Source organism: Canis aureus, chromosome 24 (assembly GCF_053574225.1).
Source record: "Canis aureus isolate CA01 chromosome 24, VMU_Caureus_v.1.0, whole genome shotgun sequence".
In the NCBI taxonomy this organism is placed as follows: domain Eukaryota; kingdom Metazoa; phylum Chordata; class Mammalia; order Carnivora; family Canidae; genus Canis; species Canis aureus.
The window spans coordinates 52,169,352-52,194,898 of NC_135634.1; the positions used below are offsets into that span (position 1 = coordinate 52,169,352).

At 48.9% G+C, this 25,547-nt stretch overlaps 1 protein-coding gene across 5 annotated transcripts in view; it reads right to left on the reverse strand.

Moving 5' to 3' along the window:
• HDLBP (high density lipoprotein binding protein) overlaps positions 1-25,547 on the reverse strand; it is a 68,655-nt gene that overhangs the window by 27,287 nt on the left and 15,821 nt on the right. For 3 of the 5 annotated variants that reach the window (XM_077869574.1, XM_077869577.1, XM_077869576.1), the window contains exons 2-5: positions 5,443-5,507; positions 3,825-3,937; positions 2,104-2,261; positions 826-1,041 (exon numbers count right to left, since the gene is read on the reverse strand). In XM_077869574.1, the coding sequence (XP_077725700.1) occupies positions 826-1,041; positions 2,104-2,261; positions 3,825-3,900 (450 nt within the window). In that variant the 5' untranslated portion in view covers positions 3,901-3,937; positions 5,443-5,507. Of the gene's footprint in view, positions 1-825; positions 1,042-2,103; positions 2,262-3,824; positions 3,938-5,442; positions 5,508-9,819; positions 9,927-25,547 lie in introns of those variants that run through there. The other 2 variants (XM_077869575.1, XM_077869573.1) reach the window with 2 other exon arrangements.

Below are 25,547 nucleotides of genomic sequence, written 5' to 3' on the forward strand. Positions count from 1 at the left end.
CAGGAATCCATGGGCCTCCATATTTCTAAGTAAACCCATCTAAAGTTGTACCTGTCACAAGACTTTTTTAAAAATTTACTTATTTTAGAGAGAGCACACATAGGCAAGCACACACCGGGGGGACGGGCAGAGAGGATTCCAAGCAGGCTCTGCAACCCAGCACAGAACCCAATGTGGGGCTTGATCTTAGGACCCTGAGATCAAGACATGAGCTGAAATCAAGAGTTGGATGCTCAACTAACTGCGCCACCCAGGCACCCGTCCTAAGACGCTTTATTAAGATTCTGTGTTTACCCTGATCTTCAAGTGATGCCATGTATGGAGAAATACATCATAGGTTTACTTATTTATTACAACAGTTCCCCCAATAAATTCCGAGTAATGCTATCAAACTGCTAAGGACTATGGGAATTGGCTTAAAATACACACCTGAACTCGCACTCTCCCAACACAGGACCTGGAAATGTGTACGTAACACAGCAATATGCTGAGTCCTGAGCCGCGCACTGGGAATGAATGACCCACGGTGGCATCTTCACTATACCATCCAGCAAGCCTGGCTTCTCGGAGTGTCCCAACCTCTGGGACAAGCCTTAATCTTCCTGTACATTCACTCAAACAGCAAAATCAGTAGGTGTCCTCCTTCTGTCACTGATTTTGGGGCTTTCCAACTAAAAATGCTACGAGACTCCAAATGTTGCTGGCCTACCTCTGAACTCTGGACTTTCTGCCACAGCTTGTGACAAAGCCCGACCGTACCTGCTGCAGCCCGTGGTACAGGGCTGGAGCACATCCGCTCAGGGGGATGAGGCTGGGGATACCCACCTGAGTCTGCAGCCTAGCGACAATGTCCTTCCGGGCTTTCATGACAGCGTCCAGCTTCCCTGACACCATGATGGAGAGGCCCTGGTCTTTGGCGAGAGACAGCTCCAGATGGGCACCGGTCCTCTGCATGATCTCTAGGCAGATTTTTGCTTGCTCACCTTCTCCAAATTGGTTCATGTCCTTGTATTTTCTCTCTTCCAGGGGTACATGGAACACCTACTCAGGAAAGGTCAGAAAGGGAAGGTAAAGAGATCAAGAGCTGGGAGGGCGTGTAAATGTTTAGGCATTTCATTCACTCCCAAGTATCTCCACCTCCTCCCCGTCCACACTCCAAGGCCAGAGCAGCAGGGGTGGAGGCCGACGCAGAGAGCGCCTGAGGGTAAGGGAGCTGGCACTGCAGGGAAGAGAAGTACTCTCACAAATGGACACAATGGACAGTGAGGAAGAGCGGCAGAGGACACCCTCAGGGGGTGGGGAAAACAGCTGGGAGACGGGAGACCCAAGACCACCGAGAAGAGCAAAATGGTGAGGGCAATGGAAAAGGGTAGGCAGGGGAGCAGCGTGAGCATGGTGGGGTGCAATCCAAGCGGAGAAGGTGACAAAGGGCTCAAGCCGAAGGGTACAGGCTGACTGATGACTCAGCTTTGCCCTAGCTGCTCCTCAAGGGAGGCAGATGCAGGAGGAACCAAAATGATCCTGGCCTTGGGCCTGAACCCCTCAGTAGAACATAGTGCAGTTAACAGAGAGGAAGACTGGGGAGACATCAGTCCCATCTCAGAGAGCCTGAAAGGTGCCAAGTTCCAGAATGCAACTGGTTGCGGGGGCTCAGGCTCAGGGAAGGGGACTCCTCAGCACATGGGTGGTGGGTAATTAGCACCCACGACCCAACACGAGGTCAGAGAGAAGTGCTATGTCTGCCGATACCCCACATTAAGGCAGCACAGGGATAGACTTGTGAGAGGAAAGAAGCCAAGAAAAGATAACTCGCTTTGACACGGTGGGACAGAAGGCAGAGAAGACAAGTTCTTGTGGGGCTGGTGAGGTGGCAGGCCGCTTGCAGCAGGCTGAAGAACCTTCTGAGTGCTGGGGCTACACAGGTGGGCATGACGACAGGCTCCCCAGGAACGGGGCTGGGGGGAAGCAGGGGGGCTGATTCACTCTGACAGCCTCTTCCCCTTACACGCCCAAAGCACGCTCACGGTGGTGCATTCAAAAACCATTCTATCAGGTGCTACCACTTCCTACTTGGGAGAAACAGGTAAAGAATGGAGTTTCTACCTGAGTGATGACAGAAGCTTTGATGGGCCGGATCTTGTTACTCCAGGCGCCAGCAGGCTCCTGGGCGTTCTCCAAGCAAGCTGATTTCTCTGGGAGCGGAGGAAAGGCATCTTTGTAGGTTGGAGGGTCGCTCTCCTCTTCCGAATTTAAAGTAGCAACTGGACCGGCCAACATAGATTAAAAGGAAGCACAGTGCTTTCAACATTAGGCCAAAAAAGATTTGGTAAGTTTTAACGTCAAAACAACGTTAACTGTTTGAGTGACAACTGTTTGAGCACCCCACCACCCCCCGCCTACCCAATCTCTTCCTTGAAGTGATGGGCAAGAGCCCCAGGAGGTCACCAGGCCCAGCACCCTCGGGTGCCGCATATGGCCTGAGAGGCAGCCTCTGACCTACTGGCAAGTACCCTGCCCTTGCATGTAGCCTCTGTGCTGAGTGGTCAGCTCAGACACCGGGTGCCCTGCTCCCCCCTGAATGGGGTGAGCCCCTTGAAAACAGGCCTTGCCACAAAGATTTTAAGCCCGAGTCTTCTGATCCTGTGCTTAAAAAAAAAAAAAAAATCACAGCTATGACAATGTTTGGCACATAACCAGCCCTTAAATTTGCAGAATAAAATAATGTTGTTGCTCAGCACTGCCTGTCAGAACTGCCTCTGAGCCCGACTCCAGCCGTTTCCCATACAGCTGCACTGTATACAGCACTGGAAATCACCCTTTTGGGAGCTGCCATCCCTAGCCACCTCGCTCCAATCCTCAGGAGCAACAAGCCTTGTGGAAACCAGGCCCCCAGAGCATTAATTGCTTCCATTCCCCACAGCGCCCTAATCATTCACGTTCTTGTCCCATTAACCACAGCTCCGTGAAAACAGGAGCGTGACTGTTTTGGATCACCCCAAATGCCCTGGCAATGGCAGGGCCCAATCAAAACCATTCTGAATGGATGTGCCCACAGTGCAGGGAGATGACCTTTGGAATCAGACAGGCCTACGTCCAAGTCTGGGTTCACCACTTCTGGCCACATGGCTGTGCTATCCCGGGACACCAATCAAGACATGGCACGGACAGGCAGCTGGAGCCTGTCAATGCCTTGCTTCCCTCATCTGAAATGCAGACCCTACAGGGTCTTGGATTAAGTACAAGGATTCAGCCCGGCAGGCACTACACTGTTTGGGTCTCCACTGCCCTAGAAACAAGCACTTAAAGCACACAGCCAGTGTCAATGGTGTCAGAGTGAATTTTTAGTTTTAATTAAACTTAAGAACTGATAGTCGACTCAGTTAATCTACTCTTCCTCCTGAAAATTTCATCATCTACACACAGTTGAATGATTACAGATAAGAATTGAGCATTCGAATCAAGTTATCCTGTTTTTGTAAATACATACCAGATTTTGAAGGATTCAACACCACTGGGGAACAGCAATTTTGCAAAAGAATCTCATTTTGATTACCAAGGATCAAAATCACTGGCTTTCCAGACAGTAGTCCACACATCCAATCTTTCTGTGTCCAGAAATATCTGTCGCTCCTGCCCAATTCCACCCTGCACGCAGGGGCAGTGCCGGGCTGGCAGTGCAACACAGAGCAGGTAAGAAGCAGGAGCCTAGGCTCTACCCCACGGCTACAGTCCCAGAAGGCACTTCTAAGAGGCCATAAGGTTTGACAAAGATTTGGAAAGAGTAGTGTCTCAAAGTGAGAAGACGAGCACAAAAGGGCGGTCACCTTTGATCTGTTGCGGAACCAGCCCACTTCGGTGTTCAGCAAAGCTCTCTTGGGTCAAAACTGCAACGGAGCTCATGGTGGATCTCGCGCCTACACACAATCCGGGTGAGCCACTGAAGCAGGAGGGAGTGAGTCAGAGAGAAGACAGTCAAGGTACAGCCAAACTGTTAGGCTTAGGATTTTAGCCAAGGTTTTAATTCAGTTTCATCAGCAAACCATATCATTTTCCTTACAACCCCTGATGTAAAATAGCACCCTAACTTTCACCAAATGATGAAAGGAAGGAAAATTCAAGTGAAGTTCCCCTCAAAAGTTATCCTCTAAGTGAGGAGCCAGAGGCTCCAGCTGAGAACTCCAGTCCCACGATGTCCAGGGGCTGCAGAGACGGCCTGCAGATCAACATCTGGATGGTTCTCCTAACAGCTATCTCAGTTATTTTGTTAATTTGTTCATCCACATGCCTCCTGATGCTTATAAAATCCATCACGTGACAGTTGCTACAAGGAGCCATCAGATGGCCCCTGCAAGGACGGCGGGCACCGTGGCCACGGTCAGCCAGGCCCAGCACACCGCAGCCGGCCTGGCGATGCTGCTGCTGGCGAGATCCTTCCTTCCGTGCTCCGTGGCAACAATGTAACGGCAAGAAGCAGGGTGGTTAAGTGCCTCTGACTTGTGCTGGCTGGTTATTCTCTGATGTCCTAGCTCTCAGGGGCCAGAGGGGACTCAGGGCAGCTGGAACCAACCCAAGGGCAGAGTTCCTCAGTTCAGGGAAGGAACCAAGCAGTGTGTGCCTCCAGATCCCACTCCTGGGTGCCAGGTACTCAGGGGGGACTGTGGGCTCTGAAAGCCACAGCCCCTTATCTGGAAAAGGGGCTCATTCAGCTTTGAGGCAGGGGTGTTCGCTTCCTCCCTTCACCTTCCTTTAGGTGAGCTCCATGCGACTGTGATGACAAGAACCCACTCTTTCCACACCATTCTGCACCAAAGTGTCTTTTTCTACCACCATGGCAAAAAAGTATTAAGAGAGCCAAGTGATGGAATAAAGGGGAGTTTTTGCATAATTTTCACAGCTCTGGGAGACTTCTTCCCAAGTTCAAGAAAATTAAGCTCTGCATTCCTCAAGAGAAGGAGGATCCAAATTCAAATAATCATGAACAAACATTATTCACATTTCAGGAAAAAAAAAAAAAGGCTTGGGGGCGCCTGGGTGGCTCAGTCCGTTAAGCATCGCCTTCGGCTCAGGGCATGATCTCGGGGTCTTGGGATTGAGCCAAGGGTTGGGCTCCCTGCTCAGCGAGCAGTCTGCTTCTCCCTCTCCCCACCCCAAATTGTGCTGTCTCTCTCTCTCTCTCTCTCTCTCATAAATAAGTAAACAAATAATTAAAATCTTAAAAAAAGAAAAAAAAGAAAGAAAAGGCTTAAAAATAGGTAGAAACCAGAGGACACATGTGAAGGGCTCCTCTTGGGAGGTGTAGTTACAGCAAGTCTTTCTGAGCCACTAGAAACTTAATAAAACATAAGGAAAGAAAGAAAGAAAGAAAAAAAAAAAACCATAAGGAAAGAAGGCACACATGCGGCCCAGGGATGGGAAGCCTTCCGAAGGAGCAGTCACACTTACCAGCAAAACGGTCAGTAGCCAGAGAGTCCGTCCTCAGGCGGTGAGTGCCAGCCTGCCAGGTTGTGCTGGTGTGGGACAGGAAGGGGGCGGCAAGAAGACAAGGAGACCAAAGTTACTTATCTGCATTCTGGAACCCAGACCCTTTCTTTCACATCCCAACCAGAAGAGGGCAAAACATCATCTACTGCTTTGCTTACCAACACTAACATTTAGACAAGTTCCTTGGGAAAAAAAGGGAAGCTCTGCCCCTGGGCTATTAGCATCAAACAAAACCTAGTATATACAGTAAAATCTAAAGCTTCCACAACTTTTAGAGGGCAACTTTCCCCTGGACTCGAGGGAGTGACATCGTAATGCCAAAACTTTTCAATTTAACCATTCTGAAGTAAAATCCTTATAAAACTGGTGGCTTGCTTTCCTGCATGGTTGAGTAATTTCTCCTGCACTCCTCTTAATCTCTGACTGCTGAGCCAGAAGCAGCAGACCCTGTGACCTTGTGCTATGACACAGAACAGTACGTGGACCTTTGGGGTCCTGAGCTCTTGATGGTGACGGAGATCCACCATCTTTATGAGCTCGCTGTGTGTTTTGTAGTTACTTTGTTCTCACTGTCATCCTGTAAAAGGCCTTCGGTCCCTTCTAATTCACCGGGATTTAGAAACCAGGCCATAAAATAGCAGGGTTGGAAGGAACCTTCAAAGGCCTGCTGAGGAAGACCAAGAAGTTCTCTGTGAAGTAAGAGGGTGTGGGTCATCTTGCCTTGGGGACTCTGGGATAGTGAGGCTTCCAGGTCGGTGACCTGCCACTTTACACAGAACACCACACACACTCAGTCAAGTGCAATGAGGTAGGTGTCATGTTGGGGACTCAACAGTAATCCTATCTCCCACCTAACTGGAGAGTAACATCCCAAATCCTTGCCCATAATACGACTATTTCAGGAGCTAGGAGGACAGTTCATGGTCGTCAGGGATGTACCAGCAGACTCCAGATGTAAAAGGGTCTCATTGTCCAGCAGCATTTTAGGACTTAAAAAAAAAAAAAAAAGTCTCTAAATGCAGGGTTTCAGCCACATGGGTCAGAGCCTGTCTGGGGCCCCAAGTCCCACCAGACACTCGTATGTAGCAAGACAGAGGGAGAAAAGTGGAAGCAAACTGACCCAGATAGTTTTGAGAATCTGTCTTCAATAACTTGTAACCCACAAGATCTAAAGATTAAGACTTTTCCATTAAATCACATTATCAAAGTAGCACATCCACACGTAGATTCTGACCGGGTGTAAAAGGTGAGAACTCCCTGGAATTCCGAGGGTCTGACCAGTGCACACTTGGCCAGCCTAGGCATGAGATGGAGGTGTTCTAGGTCAAAGTGCCAACAGTGAAGCCAGGATCCAAGCGTCTACCCTGCCCTCCTCACTCAGAACTCCTACTTGGGCTGCACCTGCTCTTTTACCTACCGACCTTGCATTTCCACAGCCTCCCACTCCAGGTCATGCCACGTCACCTCCTAAAACCCACAGACATCCACCCCCCTAATAACCCAGGTTCCCCACGAGGACTATGTTCACACCCTCTTCTCTGGGCTCCCACGGACCAGCCCTCCTGCCTTCCTAGACAGGACATATCTTCAGTGCCCAGTGACAGCCATTCAATAAACATGGCCAAGTGTGATCACTGTCTGCGTCCCTCCAGCTAGAGGTCTGTGACGAGCAATTCCCACTGTGCACCTACTGTCACACGAGATGGGACAAATTCCTGAAGGTCTGAGGTAGCTCATGCACCTTTCAGAAGTCAATTCCAGCTTGATCTCAAGCTGCTCAAGGAAGGATCACCGACCCAGCTGAACCTACCAATGTGTTGGAGAGAGTCTGTCCCAGAATCTCTAACACCCCCACGTGTGCACAGACCCTTGGGCAGCAAGAGGACAGAGTGGATCTCCAAAAAAAAAAAAAAAAAAAAAAAAAAAAAAAAAAAAAAAATCGAGACTTGTTTGACAGGATACACTGGGTCTCTAGTCCTCAGATTTCCAGCGGCAGTAAATGAATAGATTGCAAGGAGCAGCAGAGTTAACATCTGGGGCTCTGATATCATCAAATAAGGTTTCTTTTTTTCTTATAAACTTCTCAAAAAAGCCCATTTTTTTTTAGAACTCGCTTTAAGCACAGACCTTATGATCCATATGTAAATACAGACCTCCCTCCACGTGAGGCTCCGGGGTGAGATTTTATAAAAGGCCAATCTTGGTCCTCCTAACATGCTCAGCATGACTGTCTACCTGCCTCAACCTCAACAAAGCAGCACTAAGAAACCGAACCCACAGCTCTCTGCCCACCCAAACGTGCTCCCCACCAGCACTCCACCCTCCCAGACAACACCCAGCAAGACAACTCCCACTTCACTGAGGCCTTGGGCGACCTCGCCAGTGATCACTGCTATCTAAAGTTCTGAGGACACCTTACACAGGCCCCATTATCAAGGAATAGAGGCCAAACACAGGCTATCACAGCCCCTCCCTGAATCTAATAACGCCGCTCAAATCGGGCTTGAAAGGGACCCGAGGCAAGGCTCTACTGCAGTCTGTGAGCACCAGCAGACCAGAGCTGCGTGGTCTTCCAGGGGCGCCCTGCTCCGCTTCTACATACACAGCTGTCACAGCGGTCTGCCTCCTGCAGTGCCAAGACCTGCAACTTCTCCTCGCTGTTGCCGTGGAGAACAAGTCCATTTTTTTCTACGAGACCACCTCAGACACGTGGAGCCCTTTCTCCTCCAGCTCTTCCCAGGACCGCTCCAGTTCTGCCTTTGTGTGGCTTGCTCTCAACCAGTTTGTGCAGGAAGCATTTGGATCCACTTGCTCAACACCAATCTCACAATCCTCTCACGCTAGACTTTGCCGTTAGTTTGCAGAGTGTGAAAGTCCAGGTGTGTGTGTGTGGGGGGGGGGGGGGCAACATCTCAGAACAGAACTAGACCCAAAGGAAAGAGGATGGACAGGACCAGAGACTGCCCTCTCCCACCCCGGGGAACCATCTAGCATGCCTGACCACCACCGGGAGAAATGTCACGTCCCAGCGACTGTGGACCACGACAGAAACCTGGTCCCCACACAAACCACAGGGAAACCCGTACACGAAGAATTTTAACTTCTCTGCAAAAAGGAAAAGTCTCTGCAAGCAGTTAACAGTGCCGGGAGAACTTTATCTGGGCCCTGGGCCCTGGGCAGGACTGAGCAACAGGGTACCCGGCGCCTCCAGTGGAGACCAGCACTTCTCTTTTGTCTGCAAACTACAGCTGTTTGCTTTCAGCCCTACAGTCGTCCTGCAGAACTTTCCCCCACATCCCTGCCAGGACCCACGCGTGATCGGGAGCCCGAGTGTGAGCCAGGCCCCGGGGCCAGGTGAGCCTGTGCTGGCGGCCGCCCCCGCCCCGCTCCGCCCCGCCAGGAGGAGCTCCCGCAGATGCCACCTCAGCAGGCAGCCCGGGCCGCGGGGTGAGCCAGGTGCCCCCTCCGGTCCCGGTCCCGTCCCCGTCGTCCCCGTCCCCGTCCCCTTCCCGTCCCCGGCCCGCAGGCGGCAGGCGGCAGGCGCTCCCGCAGATGCCACCTCAGCAGGCCCTCCCACAGGCCACGGAGCCCGCGGGCGGGGACAGGCTTAAAGGGGCAGCGGCGCGCGGCCTCCCCGCCGTTCGTCCAAATTCGGTATTTTTCCGTAATGTGTTTGTCGTGCGCGGACCTGGGGTGCGTCCAAGTCGGCCGCGGCCCCCGGCACAGCAGGCGCCCCGGGCCGGGCGGCGGGCAGGGGCAGCAGGTGGAGGTGCGGCGGCCCGGCCCGACCCGACCCGCCCGGCCCTGCCCGCCCCCCGCCCGCTCTCCCCGCCGGACGCCCACGTCAGCGCCCGAGCCGAGCCCCAGGTCGGCCGCCCCTCCCCCGCGCGCGCCGCTGGGCCGGGGCAGCCGGGGGCTGGGGGAGCGGGGAGCGGGGAGCGGGGGCTGGGGCTGGGGAGCAGGGGCTGGGGCTCGGGGGGCGCCGCGGGGGGCGGCGGGGAGGGCGCCCGGAGCCGCGGACTCGGGAAAGTTTCTCACTCTCCCGGCCGGCGCCGCGGCCCATGCGCACTGGGACACGTAGCCCGGGCCGGGGCCGGGGCCGGGCGGGTGGGGGTGGGGAGGGGGCGCTCGGGAGGGGGAGGGGAGGGGGCCGCGTGGGGGAGGGGAGGGGAGGGGAGGGAGGGGGAGGAGGAGGAGGGAGGAAGGGGAGGGGGCAGCGGCCACGTCCCCTCCCCCGCCGGGCTCCACGTCGGCAGCCCCGCCCGCCCGCCCGCCCGCGCCCCAACCCCCGCCCCCGCCCCGCGGCCCCGCTCACTCCCCGCTCACTCCCGCGCTCACTCGCCGGGGTCGGGGGTCTCCGCCCGCTCGCCGGCCGCCGGGAGAAGCCGGGCCGCGCTCCGAGGCCGGCGCCCGGGCCCCCGCGGCTATATAGGGCGGCGGCTCCAATCCCGCCGAGACACGTCAGGCGGCGGCCGCCCCGCCCCGCCCCGCGCCGAGGCCCCGCCCCCGCCCCGCGCCGAGGCCCCGCCCCCGCGGCCCCGCCCCGCCCCCCGCGGGGTCCCCACTCGCCGCGCAGGGCCCGCACCCCGGGCCGGGAGAGCCCCAGAGCCCCGGGCGGGGGAGGGGGCAGGGGACGCGCACCCCCACCGCACCCCCAGCGCACCCCGGGCCGGACAGCCCACCCCTGAGGGACCGAGACCGCGGAGGACGACACCAAGGCGCCCCGCGGCCCCCTCCCCACGCACAGCTCCCCAGGACGCCGCGGGCTGGCTGCAGCCTGACCCAGGGCCCGAAGTTCAGAGCACCTTCCTCCCCCTCCTCCCCTGTGGTTCCCAGCCTTGGGGCCCTCCTCCGCTCCCTGGCGTCCAGGTGACTCCCCTTCAAAAAGGGGCCACCCTTGCCCGTCAAGAGGGCATGACTTCCGCAGGAAGGGAAGAGCAGGGGCGCCTACTGCGTGTCCCACCATAGAGCCAGCAGGAGAGGGAAGCCCTGCCCTCGGGGGCTCGGGCCCTAGAGCAGGACAGTGGCTCACCAGGTGTGCATCCCTGCATAATCGATCGCTGCCCTGTTTCATTTTTAAATCAAGGGTCGGGGGATCCCTGAGTGGCTCAGCGGTTTGGCGCCTGCCTTTGGCCCAGGGCATGATCCTGGGGTCCTGGAATCCAGGCCCACATCGGGTTTCTGGCATGGAGCCTGCTTCTCCCTCCTCCTGTGTCTCTGCCTCTCTCTCTATCATAAATAAATAAATCTTAAAAAATAAACCAAGGGTCCAGAGCCCCCACAGGATCCTGCATGAGTGAGGGTGGTGCACAGCCTGGGCCACAGAGAGTAAACGGCAGGGACCATGGCAACAGCAGGCAGGAAGGCCTGAGCCTTGTCAGCACCACCTGTAGTCCTACAGTGGTACTTGGGATGGGAGGATGATGGGGAGTTTGAAGGGGCAGAAGGCAGGACCAGATGTACTTTCCTCAGGGGAACACAAAGTATGTGGGGGAGGGGAAGAGGTTGGGCCGCTGCAACCATTCAGTCTGAAGAGGACGCCAGCTTTCCGGTGGGGTTGGCGATCAACCAGGTGGCCAGATTTGGAAGTAGCACCAAGAGGTCCCCATAAGTGGAGGCAGAGCATGACAAGAGCTAAGAATGGCAGGGAGGTTCTTGGCTGCCCACACCAAGATTGGGAGTCTGAAGATGACCTGCAGGAAAGGGCACAGAGTGTGACAAGAGATGCCCATGGGATGGCCAAGTGCGGGTGTCAAGAAGGCAACTCTATATGCGAGCTGAAGGCCAGGGGAGAAGCTCAGCTCAGCTCAGCCCACAGGAAACCCTCAGGAGATCACTGGGGGAGAGAAATCCATGGAAAGCAGTCAAAAATCCATCCCTTCCAGCCAAGGACATCATTGTTGAAGCAGTGCCATTATTTCCCTAGGATGGGACCCCGACAGGTAGCATATCCTTAGACTTGGAAGCACCAAGCTCTCTAGCCTCCCCTACTAGGTTATTAGTATTTGTAGTTACTCCGTCCATCCGTGGGGACTAAGTAACCAGCAACTCAGACGAGTGTTTTGTTTTTGAAGTCTCAGTACCGTGTGTGTGGCTGGGGGTGGGGGGTAAAGAGCGAGGAAGAAGGGAGGGATTCTCCAACAGTTGGCGGGTTGACTGTCGAGGAACTTCCAATAGAGCTTGGAAGTCACCCCAGAGGCTCGCACAGAAGGCCTTAAAAGACGGTAAAAGACATACAGTTAACAAAAGATATTGTAAAATCAGATGCTGAGTTTGTGCTACAAACCATCCCAGGACGCTTCTCTGTGTTTCATCCCAACAAGCTTCAGTGCATTGAAACTACTAGTTTGTAGAGGCAGATTTTCAGAGGCCTAAGTCCAGCAGCAACAGTCACAACAGATAATGTGTGAACCCCCTATGGCTACCTCAAAAAGTGAACATCAGTCTGTGACATTTGGGTTTTCAGCCCTCGAGTGGACAGGGGAGAAGATGTGGGCCTGCGCAGGTTAGAACAGAATCCCCCGGCCCCTTAGAACCATGACCCTCAATAGGACTAACTCTCAATAGAAGGTAGGCTATTTCATTGAGGGGAGGGGGGGGACAACAAGCCCACCAGCCTAGAGACTTTCCAATCAGCTTGTACTAGGTGGTGAGAACTCTTCTTGAGCACTAGCAACCATGAACAAACACTCAATAAAGGTTCAGGGCTCAATCCTTACAACCCCATTTTCCCAAGATGCCCTAGCCCGAATCTACGAATTACCAAAACAGAGATAAACCCCACTCAGCAGAAAACAAACGTCGTCACACCAGGCCACAAATGATATCCACAAATCTACCCACACTGTAGGGAGGCTGAAGTCCAAAATTCAAAAAAGAAGACTGAAATTGGATTTGACTCAAGAACTTTAGATGACAGAACTATCAGACTGAAAATGTAAAAAATTCCTGAAGTGATTAGAGATGTCAGGCATAAGAAAGTGGCCTTAAAAAAATTCAATTGACGGAACAAATGGGTTAAGAACTAGAGATAAGGAGCACCTGGGTGGCTCAGTCAGGCTCTCAGCTCAGCAGGCTCCCTCTCTGGCAGTCTCTCTCCCTTTCTCTCCAAAACCAACTAACCAACCAACCACATGGTAAGAGGAGCACCGGGGTGGCTCATTCTGTTATGCGTCTGACAAAATCATTTGGCTCAGGCCATATCTCAGAGCCATGGGATCAAGCCCAGTACCAGGATCCACGCTCAGCAGGCAGTCAGCTTGAGATTCTCCCTCCCTCTCTCTGCACTCCACCCCCTTGCATGTGCTTGATGTCTCTCAAATAAATAAAATCTCTAAAAAAATTTTTAAAAAAGAACTACAGAAAAGAGAATGAGGAAGTCCAACATATGTCTAATAGAAGTTCTTAACGAAGCAATTACAAGGAACAGAGAAGCAGTATTGGAAAAATAACAGAGAAAATCCTAGAATGTAAAGATACCCTCTCCCCACATCAAGAGACAGAACCTAGCAGCATCGTTTCAACTAATCCACCACCCCAAAACACCCTGTAGTGAAACCGCAGAATGCCAAAGACAAGAGTAGAACCTAAAAGCGACTACAGGAGAGACAGGTTAGCTACAGAGACGTCACAATGCCTACCAGGGGACAATGAACTAACACCTGTAACCTATGTTGAAGGAAGTACCTGTCAACTCAGAATTCTCTCATTAAGGACAAGAGCAAGAGAGACATTTAGATGGAGAAAGCTATTACTACTGATGGATGGCTGCTAAAATGACCACTGAAGGGCACACTCCAGCCAGAAAATGAGAGCCAGAGCCCTGCCAGAAGGAATACTGACAAAGAAACCAGTAACCCAGATTAAGTGAGACAAGCACTGACCACATACTAACAACAATACAATCTGGAGGAAATTAAAATATAATTAAAATTGTAAGCAGCAATAAATGTAAGGTGGAAGGAAGAAACTGAAGTTGCAATATTTCAGATCATTATTTGAGGGAAGGCTGGAAATACTAGTATCAGCCCTTGTTGAATTAATGATACAAACTTAAAAAGATGATCTAGTGATAGTTAAAGCACAATTTGTAACTTTCAAACCAAAAAACCAAACTCCCATTCAAACAAGTTATTGACAATACTCTAAAATCTTGGATTCGGTGGTAGGTTCAGAAGTATTCATTACAGTACACACGATTACTTTATCAGTTACGTTGCCTTGTGTTAGTAATTACTAAGGAAAATTGAGGAAAAAGAAAACAACAGGAAGCAGAAGGAGGAAAAGACAAGTGATGGAAAAGCAAGGCAAATGAAGCACAAAATATGATGGAAAAAATGAATCCAAATGTGGTGATAACCTAATGTAAATACAAAATCCAGCTCTGAGCTAATTCAGCCACCTAAACGGCGGGGACAGAGACGCTGAAAGTAAGGAGATGGAAGATCAGTTCAGTTCAGGCAAATCCGAACCGGTGAAAGCTGAGCTAGCCATATTGATTTCACACAGACTGTCAAGAATAAAAAGCCCCAATCAACTCTGATCATATACATCTCTCATAACCTGGCTATAAAATACATAAAGTAAAAACAGGAAGGTTATGAGAAGTTGACGTATCTGGGATTACAAATGAAGACAGATTCAGCTTTTTTGGGAACACAGATTGTGAAGATTAAAACTGTACAGAATATTAAAACAATGTAGTTAATAAAACTTTATTGGATTTATGTAATCCTTCACCCAATTATTAGAAATGACACATTCAATCATAATGGAATTTTTATAGACACTGGCTAGCAGCTAGGGCAAAACAGAAACAAATGGCGAAGAACTAATAGTGTAACATTCTCTAAAAACAACACAATCAATTAGGAGCCAACTTAGAATTTTAAGAAGCCTGGAAATATAAAAACTTGCTTCTAGATAACTCATGGGTCAAAGAAGAAATCTGAAAATAATTAGCACAATAAGCAGTCAGATATCCAAACTTGTGAGATCAAGCCAGGGTGTTGCTTGGAGACAACTTTATACCCTTAGGCCATCATCATATTAGTGAAAAGGAAAAAGTAAAAATTTAATCATTCATTCCTGAAATTAGAAGGACAGAATAAATCTTAAAAAAGTTAAAAGAAACACAGATAAGAAATTAATGAAGTGAAAATATACCTACTAGAGAGAATAAATATAACTTACAGCTGAGTCTTTTAAAAGACCAGTTAGATCTCTGGCAAAAAAATGACCAATGGAAAAAAATAAGAACAGATATAAACAGGCAATACTGAGACTTCAAGGGTATCAAAACTACAGCCAGAGTAGAGATTCTGAAAAATCACATAAGAACTCTACTGAGACCAGTATTATCAAAAACTTGACCACCACCACCACACACACACACACACACACACACAGCCTGAAGACAGAGGAAACTGGCAACTTCAGAAAAACAAGTCACCTAAACAGCGTCTGTTAGAAATGGAAAGTTTATGTAACCAATCCTCCCCAATTTTCAAAGAAACAAATATAAAGATCTCAACCAAGAGACCCAGATGCTTTTGTAAGGAAGCCCTGAGAAATTATCTTCCCAACTTACAAAGCTAGGAGACTTTAGTATTTCCCAGACAAGGGTAACAGGAGAAAGCAATGTATGAATTTCATCTAGATACTTAATAATCTAGGAAACTGATCTAGAAAGTCAAAACAATATATAATGATGATGTCCATTCTATTCCAATAACGCAAGGTGATGCGATATTAGAAAGACTAGTAGGTAGGGGCGCCTGGGTGGCTCAGTCGGTTAAGCGTCCAACTACTGACCTCAGCTCAGGTCTTGATCTCAGGGTTGTGTGTGAGTTCAAGCCTCACACTGGAGGCTTGAGTTTTGGCCTCACTTAAAAATTAAAAAAGAATGAAAAGGAGGACAGAAAAAGTAATTCACTACATTTTTACACCAGGGCAAGAATGATGTTATCACCCAACAATATTCAAATAAAGAATGTGATATAACCTGCCCATTCTCCAAAAAAGGACAATTACAAGGACATTTCCCTAACTAGATGTCAGGTGCCTACCAGAGGCCCTCATTAGAAGCATTCACTTTAGGATCATGAAGACAACAGGCTGCAACTGAGCGCTTTCTCTATTCTTAGGTATACCCGAGATGCCAGCCTGGGCAGGAAGGCAAGAAGTATGAGAACTGGAAGTGGTAAATCGGGGTGCTCCCAAGCAGTACAACTGTCCACGTACAAAAGATCTAGGAGGAGCCATGGATACACCATTAGAACGCCAAGTATTTTTAGAACCAAATGAGTACACACAATCATGTTCCAAAACACCAGCAACAAATGTCAGGAATCAATCTAATAAGAAAATAATAGGTTTATAGAGAACATTCTAAAAACTTTTGTCAAAATACAGAAGAGATCTAAAAAAATAAATGACATGTTCACCTATCTAGGAAGACTTAGGCATAAAGACTATATACATCCTCCCTAACCAGACTCGAAATCCATGCAAACGCAGCTTAAACCTCGAAAGCAGTCTGCAGGTGTGTGTGCGTGTGCGTATGGAATCTTGCAACCAGATTTTATGCAATTTTTAGATAATATTTCCATGTACAATGTTTAGAATATTTACGTATATAATTATATTTATTCGGCAAATCTTATACAAAAGATCAAAGGCCATGAATAGCCAATTACAGCTCTGAGGAAAACAAAGTCGGGAGAACTTGCCCTTCCCAATACCAAGATTTTACAGGCTCAGTAATTCAGACATGTGGTGCTGGAGAGGGACAGGCACGGAGAGCCACGGGGCAGGCGAGAGGCGCCCAACACCCACGTCCTCCCTCACACAGCCGTCACGCTTCCCGAGGTGAACCTCTAGATGCGGTACAATTGAGGCCTGTGTGGAAACTGGTTATCTCAGGGAGGCGAAAGCCTAGGGCCTTCCTTTGCACCACTCACAAAGCCTAGTCAGGCTAAAGGTACAACTACCGTGAGACCGCGATCCCACTTGAAACGTTTTCTGAAGGTTTTATTTTGAAGTAATCTCTACATCTAACACGGGGCTCCAACTGCAACCCTGAGATCAAGAGTCGCAGGCTCTAAGGACTGGGCCAGCCGGGCGCCGGGACAGGCTCACTTTTCGAGTCAACTCTCCCGCGGAGTCCAGGGAAGCGGTGTGCGAGGATGGTGTCCTCCCAGCGCGGTGCGGGCAACGGCCAACTCCCCGTCGGCGGATCACCACGGAGCCGCCCAGGTCTGACGGCGGCTCAGAGGCCCTGCCCTGCCATCCTGGGAGCAGCAGGCGACGAGGGGCAGGAGCGTCCCCAGGGTTTGCTCTCCCACACTGTGTGGTGGTCGGGTCGGGGCTAGGAGTGTGTTTCCATCTCTCCTGATAGCTGAAAAATATACTACGAACTCCTTTATGATTCAGCTTATTTATGCCTGGCCAGCTGTAACCTGTGGCGGCAGGCTGGCTGGGAGCATATTCTAATACTGAACACATTAAAACTGGGTTCCTTTTCTTTGGCTCAGAAATTATATTACCGTGGGACATCCAGCTTGGCACCGTGGTCCCTAGAGGACAGCCGTCCCGGTCCAGACGGGAGGGAACCAGACGGCGGTGGGTCGGTCTGCACTGCATCCATGTTCATTTCTCTTGAGGAAGCGACAGACAGAAAAGGGGACCAAGCGTTCTTCGGTGACCCTGCTCCCAGATGTCGTCGTGTATTTCTTTCACCTAAGTGTCAGCTAAGTCATCACAGGCATCTACAGTGAGGACAGACAGACCGAATGAAGAACACCACACCTGTGGTCAGCACAAGGAAGTTCAGTGTCTTGCTCGGATCCTCTTTGGGTCACCCGGGTGAGTTGTTTAAGCTCTCAACTTTTAAAAGTTGCCCATTTGTAAACCCTTGGGGCCTTTGGAAATTGTTAAAAATCAAAGAAGGTAAACTGCCCTACAGTAGCCATATCACTATATGGGAATATTAACATTTAATTCCACTAAATGAATACATTTAATGTAGTACTCCACTAATTTCATGAATACTGAATTAACGTATCTTTATACAGATGAGGAAAGAATAGCATTTATTTAGAGCCAAATTCAAGAACATGTGTCAGATAAACACACCTTGTAACTTTTTTAAAAGTAAATTTTTAAAAGATTTATTATTCGACAGAAAGAGCGTGCAAGAGAGCACACATGAGCGGGGGTGGAGGGGGGAGGGGGAGAGAGAGAGAACCCCAAACAGACGCCCCGCTAAGTGCAGAGCCTGATGTGGGGCTTGATCTCATGACCCCGAGATCACAATCCAAGCAGAAACCAAGAGCAGGATGTTCAACCAACTGAGCGATCCAGGCACCCCAGACCTTGTAAAACTCTTTTTAAAAAGCAAATGGCACAAGGTTAGGTTCAAAAATGTAAGTTAATGGGTTTCCATAGAAATGAAAGGAAAACTGCTCCTGAGCCATGCTGGCCAGCATATACTGGTGACATGTGGCTACTGATACTTGAGACACGGCTAGTTCCACCCGATGCATGCTCTGAGTCTAAAGAACACACTGGATTTTGAAGACTTCATGCAAAAAAACACCTTGCTGATGACTTTGTACTGAATTCACGATGAAACAATGCTCTAGACAGGAGTAAACAAAATTATATTATTGAACTTAATGTCATTTGTTCCTTTTTAAATTTTTAAGGTAGATAGTAAAAATTTTGAAATTCTATAGGAAACTCTTATTTGCTAGAGTTGGGTTTTCCAAACCAAAGCAGAAATGGAATTTGACAAAAAGGTTTTTCTTATTAATAAACTTTATATAACTCTTTTTACAAGACCCAAATCAATTTACTATGAATTTCTTGTTTAAAATAAATTTAGAGGACGAGAAGGAATACAAAACGGGTACTGTGTCCGTCCTGAGTGTCTCCTCTGCCACAGACGCCCAGGAGCGTGTGGCACAGAGAGCTGTCTCAAAGGCTTCCGGGAAGAAGTGACCAAGTTTAGTGGACAGCTTTCATTCCTTCCAGGGACTCCAAAAAATCCATTAACAACCCAAACAGAAGCAAAAAATAAAAACATCTTTTATAGAAATGAAGAAAACATTTGACTTGTACAAAAGAAAATGCACTTTGAAAGTGGGAGAGATCCTACATCACACTTCTCAGTTCGGTAAGTATGAGGTCTGATGAGCATCAGAGAAGGTACAGGAAAACTGGTGTGGCTGGAGGAATAGCTGACGTGACCTCTTTGGAGAGCAATCTGATTACACACTGCAACTTAAAAAAGCACAAATGTGCTTTGACCCGGTAATTCCTAGAGCCTCTCCCATGTGTGCTCACGTAGGTGCCGAGAAACAAACGTACTGTGGCTTTTTCACAGGAGCAAAAGACTGGATGCTTGTGTTGTTTCTAGCAGGGTGCTGGGTAAACCAATGATGGCGGGACACAAAGTCTCCTACCGGACCTACTGAGCGAGCAAGTCTCCTCCCACCGGCAAACCGAGAAGGCAGGCCACCCTCCACTCACAGACCGCCTCCGTGTGCCCCAACTGCAGTGCCCACCTGCGACGCTGCACTTGCTCCCAAACCTCTTTATGCCGGGCTCACTTGTTAATGTAACTACACAACTTAAAAATGATGCAAAATAAGGAAAGAAGAGTGAAATGTTCCTAGAATATTAAACTTATCACACGGAAATTCTCAGTGAGGACAGATTGCTTTAAAAAAAAATTGTGTCACTTAGGTGAAAAATTCTTAAAAACCTCAAGGAATCTGACATTCTAATTGCTTTGTCTTAAGTTCTTGATCCACTTAAAAGAAATTGATGCTGAATGCCCTAGATAACACAGTGGGAGTTTGGTTTCTGTAAGAAGAGATTATTAGAATCCAGTCAGCAGCCCCTCAGATACAAGGTCTCAGCCCTGTACAGATGGTGGGGGAGTGAACGAGTGTCCCTCCCTCAACCATACAGCCAGGGTCCAGGTCAACTCACGAGAGACGGGCAGCTCTGCGAGGAAACGTGTTTGCGTGTGCATAAAACGCCTATGCCTTACTTGTAGGCCGTCTAAGCTGCTGAGACTCCAAGAGGGAGCACAGAACCAGGCACTGGGGAGCAGCGCGTGGGGGCTGGTAAGGGAGGACGGACTGGAAAAAGCAGCAACTGTATTGAGAGGTGAGCACATGTAAAAATAGCATATATGTCTTATACCACTTACCCAAAAAAAGGTGTGTGTTAACAGGTTTAGAAATTACTGATAGAGCTAGGCTAAGCGCTCCTGAGAGTCCGCTGCAGAAGGATAGCTCTGTTTTATAGGGCGCTCTTACTTTTTGTCCATGGATCCTTCTGTTTGGAGAGGGAAACAAAGACGTACTATTAAACAGCATTTGCTACCACAGATCAGCAAAAGGCAGGGTCACAAGAATTTTCTTCTTCACTGGTTTATTAGACCATGGTACAAGCAAGACGTCTGAAGTAAGACTTCTGTGTTGTTCATTTCCTTGGGAGGGACTGCTGATTACAGAGGTTGCACGCACCCTGAAAGCCCCTGGGAATTGGAAGACACCCAAGACTGTCTTTATGTACCTGCAGGGCGGTACAGAAGGGGTTTGTCTCGCCTCAGCATAAAGAAAAACGCCCGTGAGCGTAGTAAGCAAGCCCCCAGGATTGCACTGAGCAAGCCGGGCCGAGCGGCTCTCCCCCGGCACCCCCGCGCACGGCCACCACACGCTTGCAGCGCGGCCGTGGTCTCCTCCACACATAAAATGGTTTGTTTCCTTACAAGAGCCAACCACTCACTGCTTCCAGGTGAAATGGATCTTGTGACCCTTGGGCCATCTGTGTCTCTGAATGCCATGGGAACAGGTTTCAGAGCAGTAACAGACTGGGGGCCACAGCAAGTCCCACCTCAAGGCAATGGTGGCGTGAGAAGAGGACAGCAAGGGCCGGCCGGAGACGAGACACCAGCATAGGACGCCTTGGGCAGTACCTCCACCCCACCCCCACCAAGTCCCACAATCAAAAAAATACTTTTGATCTTCTGACTGTAAATTCCATTTAAACTCTAAGAAACAAAAGAATTCTTAGGGCAACAACTTATACTTAAAAAATGTTCTTCCTACAAGTACATAGGGAAGTCTATGAGCTGGACTGAACTTAGCTCGTTTATAAAACATTATGCTAGAGGGACACCTGGGTGGCTCAGCGGTTGAGCATCTGCCTTCAGCTCAGGGCTGATCCCAGGGTCCTGGGATCGAGGCCCGTATCAGGCTCCCCATGGGGAGCCTGCTTCTCCCTCGGCCCGTGTCTCTATGTGTCTCTCATGAATAAATAAAGAAAATCTTTAAAAAAACAAACAAACAGGGGATCCCTGGGTGGCTCAGCTGTTTGGCGCCTGCCTTTGGCCCAGGGCGCGATCCTGGGGTCCCGGGATCGAGTCCCATGTCGGGCTCCTAGCTTGGAGCCTGCTTCTCCTTCTGCCTGTGTCTCTGCCTCTCTCTCTGTGTGTCTCTCACGAATAAATAAAGTAAACGTTTAAAAACAAACAAAATCATTATGCTAGAGACACAAAGTTAGCTGAAGCCATGGGTAGAAATACCTGGGAACTGGCATCAGTCCTATCCAAACAGAAACGTAATGCTTCTCTCACAAAGACACAAACATCAGAAAAATCAAGTCTTCAGATTCTCTCCTGCCCGGGTTATTAAGCCCAGGTAGACACCAAGCAGGTGACACTGGACATGTCACATCTCTTCCCCTGGCCCGTCTTCTCATTTGCCAAATCAGCAGGTGGGACTCCGTCATCTCTTCCAGTACTTTCTGAGTCTGCTCTAGGGAGTGAACCTCACCTCTAGATTTCAAGAATTTCTGGTATAGTTGTCCCCTCAAAGAACAAACTAATTCAACATAAAGGTGCATAAAGTGCACCTTTCTGTTGGACATGTATTTTTTACTCTCCATCGTGGACTCAGAGCAGGCCAGCAAGCTGTAAGCGCATCTGGGGAGTGGCCGCTGAGGCACTTGGCCTGCCTGCAGTGAAGGGTGGGCAGGGCAAGAACAAACTGTTGACCCCACTGTTAGAAAATCAGCGCCAAGCAAAGAGGGATATGTGGCAAAGACCAGCTGTTTATGGCTCCACAGGGAGCCAAGAGAAGCAGGAGGGCGGCAGGGTCCAACAGCAGCAGCATGGAAGCCCCATACTCAGGGGCTGAGGCCAACTCCAAGCAGACATTAAGCAGCCACTTGGAACAGACTCCACCTACTGTGCGAAGGAGGGGATTGGGAACACGGTAGGGGAGCAGCAGAAACTGTAAGCAATAAAAAGGTAAAGTCTGGAAACAACCACAACTTTATTGAGGAGGCGGCAGATTGAACAAATCATGCCATATCCATGCAACTAAAGCAACATGTGGCCTACAAGGCACAGGAGAGACCTCCACACACTAGTACGTGTGGTCTCCAGGGAGTAGGACAGAAGGTGCAGGGTATGCTACCTTCCCCTAAGAAAGAATCAGAAATGTGGTAGGTCTACACACACGCCCAGTGAGTATACACCTATAGGTGTAGATAACATACATATCTGTTTGCCTTCTGGAAAAGAAATGATAGAAGAAAACAACGTATAAAGGAGAGAGAAGGGATGGAAGCCACATTCATCTGAATATACCATGATTCACCATTTTTTTTAGTACCATAAATCAGAGAAGTACAAACCCTAGAAATAAATAAAATATGCCCTATTTCCTTATCTTGATGCTGGTTCTATGGATGGGTTCAGTTACTGATAATCCACTGAGCCACAACACTAAAGATTTGCATAGTTCTCTATGTTTATTATAATTGAAGAAAAAAATTAAAAAAAATACGGAAACAAATCTAACAATGTCACATTGGTGGCATAAACATCAGAGGAAAGTAACTAATATGCCGTAATTTGACAGCATATTCCAAGTGATATATCCTGATAATGTTAGCATTGTTATTCTAAGTATGTTATGTGTTTTAAGGTCCAGTTATCAGGTTAACAACCTTAAGAATGAAGATTTTTGGTGTAAGATACACACTTAAGTAAAAATCATATAAATATTCATTTGAACCAGAAATGATCATACTCCTGATTATTTCCTAAATCTACTATGAGAAACAACTGTGAAAATCAATAAAGGGAAACCCCAGTAAACTGGAGTAGGGACGATAAAGGGGAGCCACTTTAACCACTCAAGGTCAATCACAGGAAGAATCGTCTTTTACAGGCCCCAACAGGGAAAGACATGTGCTCTGGCTCCAGTAAGAAACCAGCAACCTCGGCAACGAAGCCAGTGAGGAACTGACATCCTAATCCTCCCCAGTGACACTGCTTCAAAATAACCTCTCCCAACATCTTCCTCCTTCTCTAGAAAATAACGTTCCTCTTCTCTGTTGGACTTGCCTACCACTTGGCCATACATATCCTGCATGTATGGAATTGCATGCAATTCTGTTATTCTTGAATAAATCCATTTTTCTTGGTAGAATAACTGCTTTATTTCTATGGTTAACACAACACAGTGGCAGTGAGCATCCCTACCTAGCACAAGGACTGTGGCATCCAAACACCATTCCCCACTAAAAGGACCCAGGGGCTCCTCAGAAAAATGGCTGATCTCAGATGCTGAACACAATAGGGACAAGGTGGGGCACCTAGCTGTGACAGAAAGGAAGGAGTCACAGACTAATGGGGATCACATCCAGAGGACACAGAAGCCAACTTCGGGAAATAACAGGACCTTCAAAAAATGTCTTAAGTGGGTTGAAACACAATTATATATATACCCATGAGTTGATGATACTAGGAGAAAAAAAGCTACAAAAATGCATTTTCACTTTGGAAGTTGCTAGTCCCAGTGCATTCTGGACACCAATAAAGGAGATGAGGAGCCCCACTTCAGGGTAATCAGAATGAGAAGAGAAACATTCTTTATAGGACAATGCCAACTAAAAAACCTAGACAGAAAGAAAAATCTCGGGCGCCTGGGTGGCGCAGTTGGTTAAGCGTCGGACTTTTGGTTTCAGCTCAGGTCATGATCCCACAGTTGGGCTTTACATTACAGTCTGCTTCAGAGTCTCTCTTCTCCCCGCCCCTCTCTGCTTATGCACGTGTTTGCTCTCTAATAAATAAAATCTTAAAAAAAAAAAAAAAAAGAAACAGTTCTTCATTTTGCAAATTGCCAACTGGATGCTAACTCACTGTCCCCAAAGATATCCAGGTCATTATTCCTGGAGCCTGTGAATGTTACAGAGGAATTAAGAATACTGAGATGGGGAGGGCAGCCCAGGTGGCTCAGCGGTTTAGCGCCACCTGGAGCCGAGGGCCTGATCCTGGAGACCCCGTTTCGGGTCCCGCCTCGGGCTCCCTGCATGGAGCTTGCTTCTCCCTCTGCCTGTGTCTCTCATGAATAAATAAATAAAATCTTTTTTTTTTTTTAAAAGAGATTACTGAGATGGGGAGATTATCTTGGATTATACAGGTGAGACCTAAATGGAATCACAAGTATTCTTAAAATTGTGTACTTTAATGAGAGAGGGTCCACAAGGAATGCAGGCAGCCTCAAGAAGCTGGCAAAGGCAAGATATGGATTCTCTCCTGGAGCTTCTGAAGTAGACCCTGCCGACACCATGCCTTACCCAGTGAGACTCACTTCAGCCAAATCTGCGGTAATCTAGTATAGCAGCAAAAGTACACTAACACACGGATGAAATAACGGACACAAGCAAAATGGCCACGGGTTTCATAACCCAAAGCCAAGCAGAGGACTGGTTGATAGAAAGCTCTATAGGGGACAGTGGTGGCCTTGCTGACACCATACCCTTGATCAGATGTTAACATCACAAAATGACAGCTACATATCATGCCTCCTGGTATACTGCAATAGGGTACACAGCAAAATCCAGGATATATTCTTGGCACCGCCCCTACTTCCCACCCCACATACCTCAGGGTGGGGGTGGGGGGAGGGAATCAAACCTGAAACAAATTAAGCATCTAAACACAGCTACCAGTTTACAGGAACTATGAGGATCATAAAAATGCACTACCTACCCCAATACAATCAACCCAATCCACCACGTGTGGAATTCCACAGCACCAACAGCCCTGCAGCTTTCATAAATGACAATAAAAGCAAAAAAAGAAAAAAACTGTTATAGATTTGAAAAGATGGGATGCCTGGGTGGCTCAGCGGTTGAGTGTCTGCCTTGGGCTCAGGGCGTGACCCCGGGGCCCTGGGACTGAGTCCCAATCGGGCTCCCTGCATGGAGCCTGCTTCTCCTTCTGCCTGTGTCTCTGCCTCTCTCTCTGTGTCTCTCATGGATAAATTAAATCTTAAAAACAAAAACAAAAAAAGACTTGAAAAGAGACAAAAGAGGGGCGCCTACGTGGCTCAGAGGGTTATGTCCAACTTTTGATTTTTGGCTCAGGTCATGATGTTAGGGTTGTGAGATCGAAGTCACGAGGCATGTTGCCATGCCAGGGTCATGTAGGGCTCTGTGCTCAGTGAGAGTTTGCTTAACATTCTCCCTCTCCCCTCCCTCTGCCCTTCCCTGTCCTGCTTGCGTGTGCACACACGCACTCTCCCTCTGGAAAAAGGGAAAAGGAAAAGAAGAGACAAGAGAGGCATCAACCAAATGCAGTGTGGAGAGACCTTCTTTGGGTTTTGATTCAAACAAACCTTATGTGACCTTTGGAGAAAACTGAACACAGGATAGATATTGGATATTAACAATGTACAGTTAATTTTGTCAGGGATGGTTTTCTTTTTTTCTTTTTTCTTTTTTTTAAATATTTATTTATTTATTTTTTATGATAGTCACAGAGAGAGAGAGAGAGAGAGAGAGGCAGAGACACAGGCAGAGGGAGAAGCAGGCTCCATGCACCAGGAGCCTGATGTGGGTTTCAATTCCGGGTCTCCAGGATCGCGCCCTGGGCCAAAGGCAGGCGCCAAACCGCTGCGCCACCCAGGGATCCCATAGGGATGGTTTTCTTTAAGCCCTTCTCTGTTAAAGATATATGCTAAAGTATTTACAAG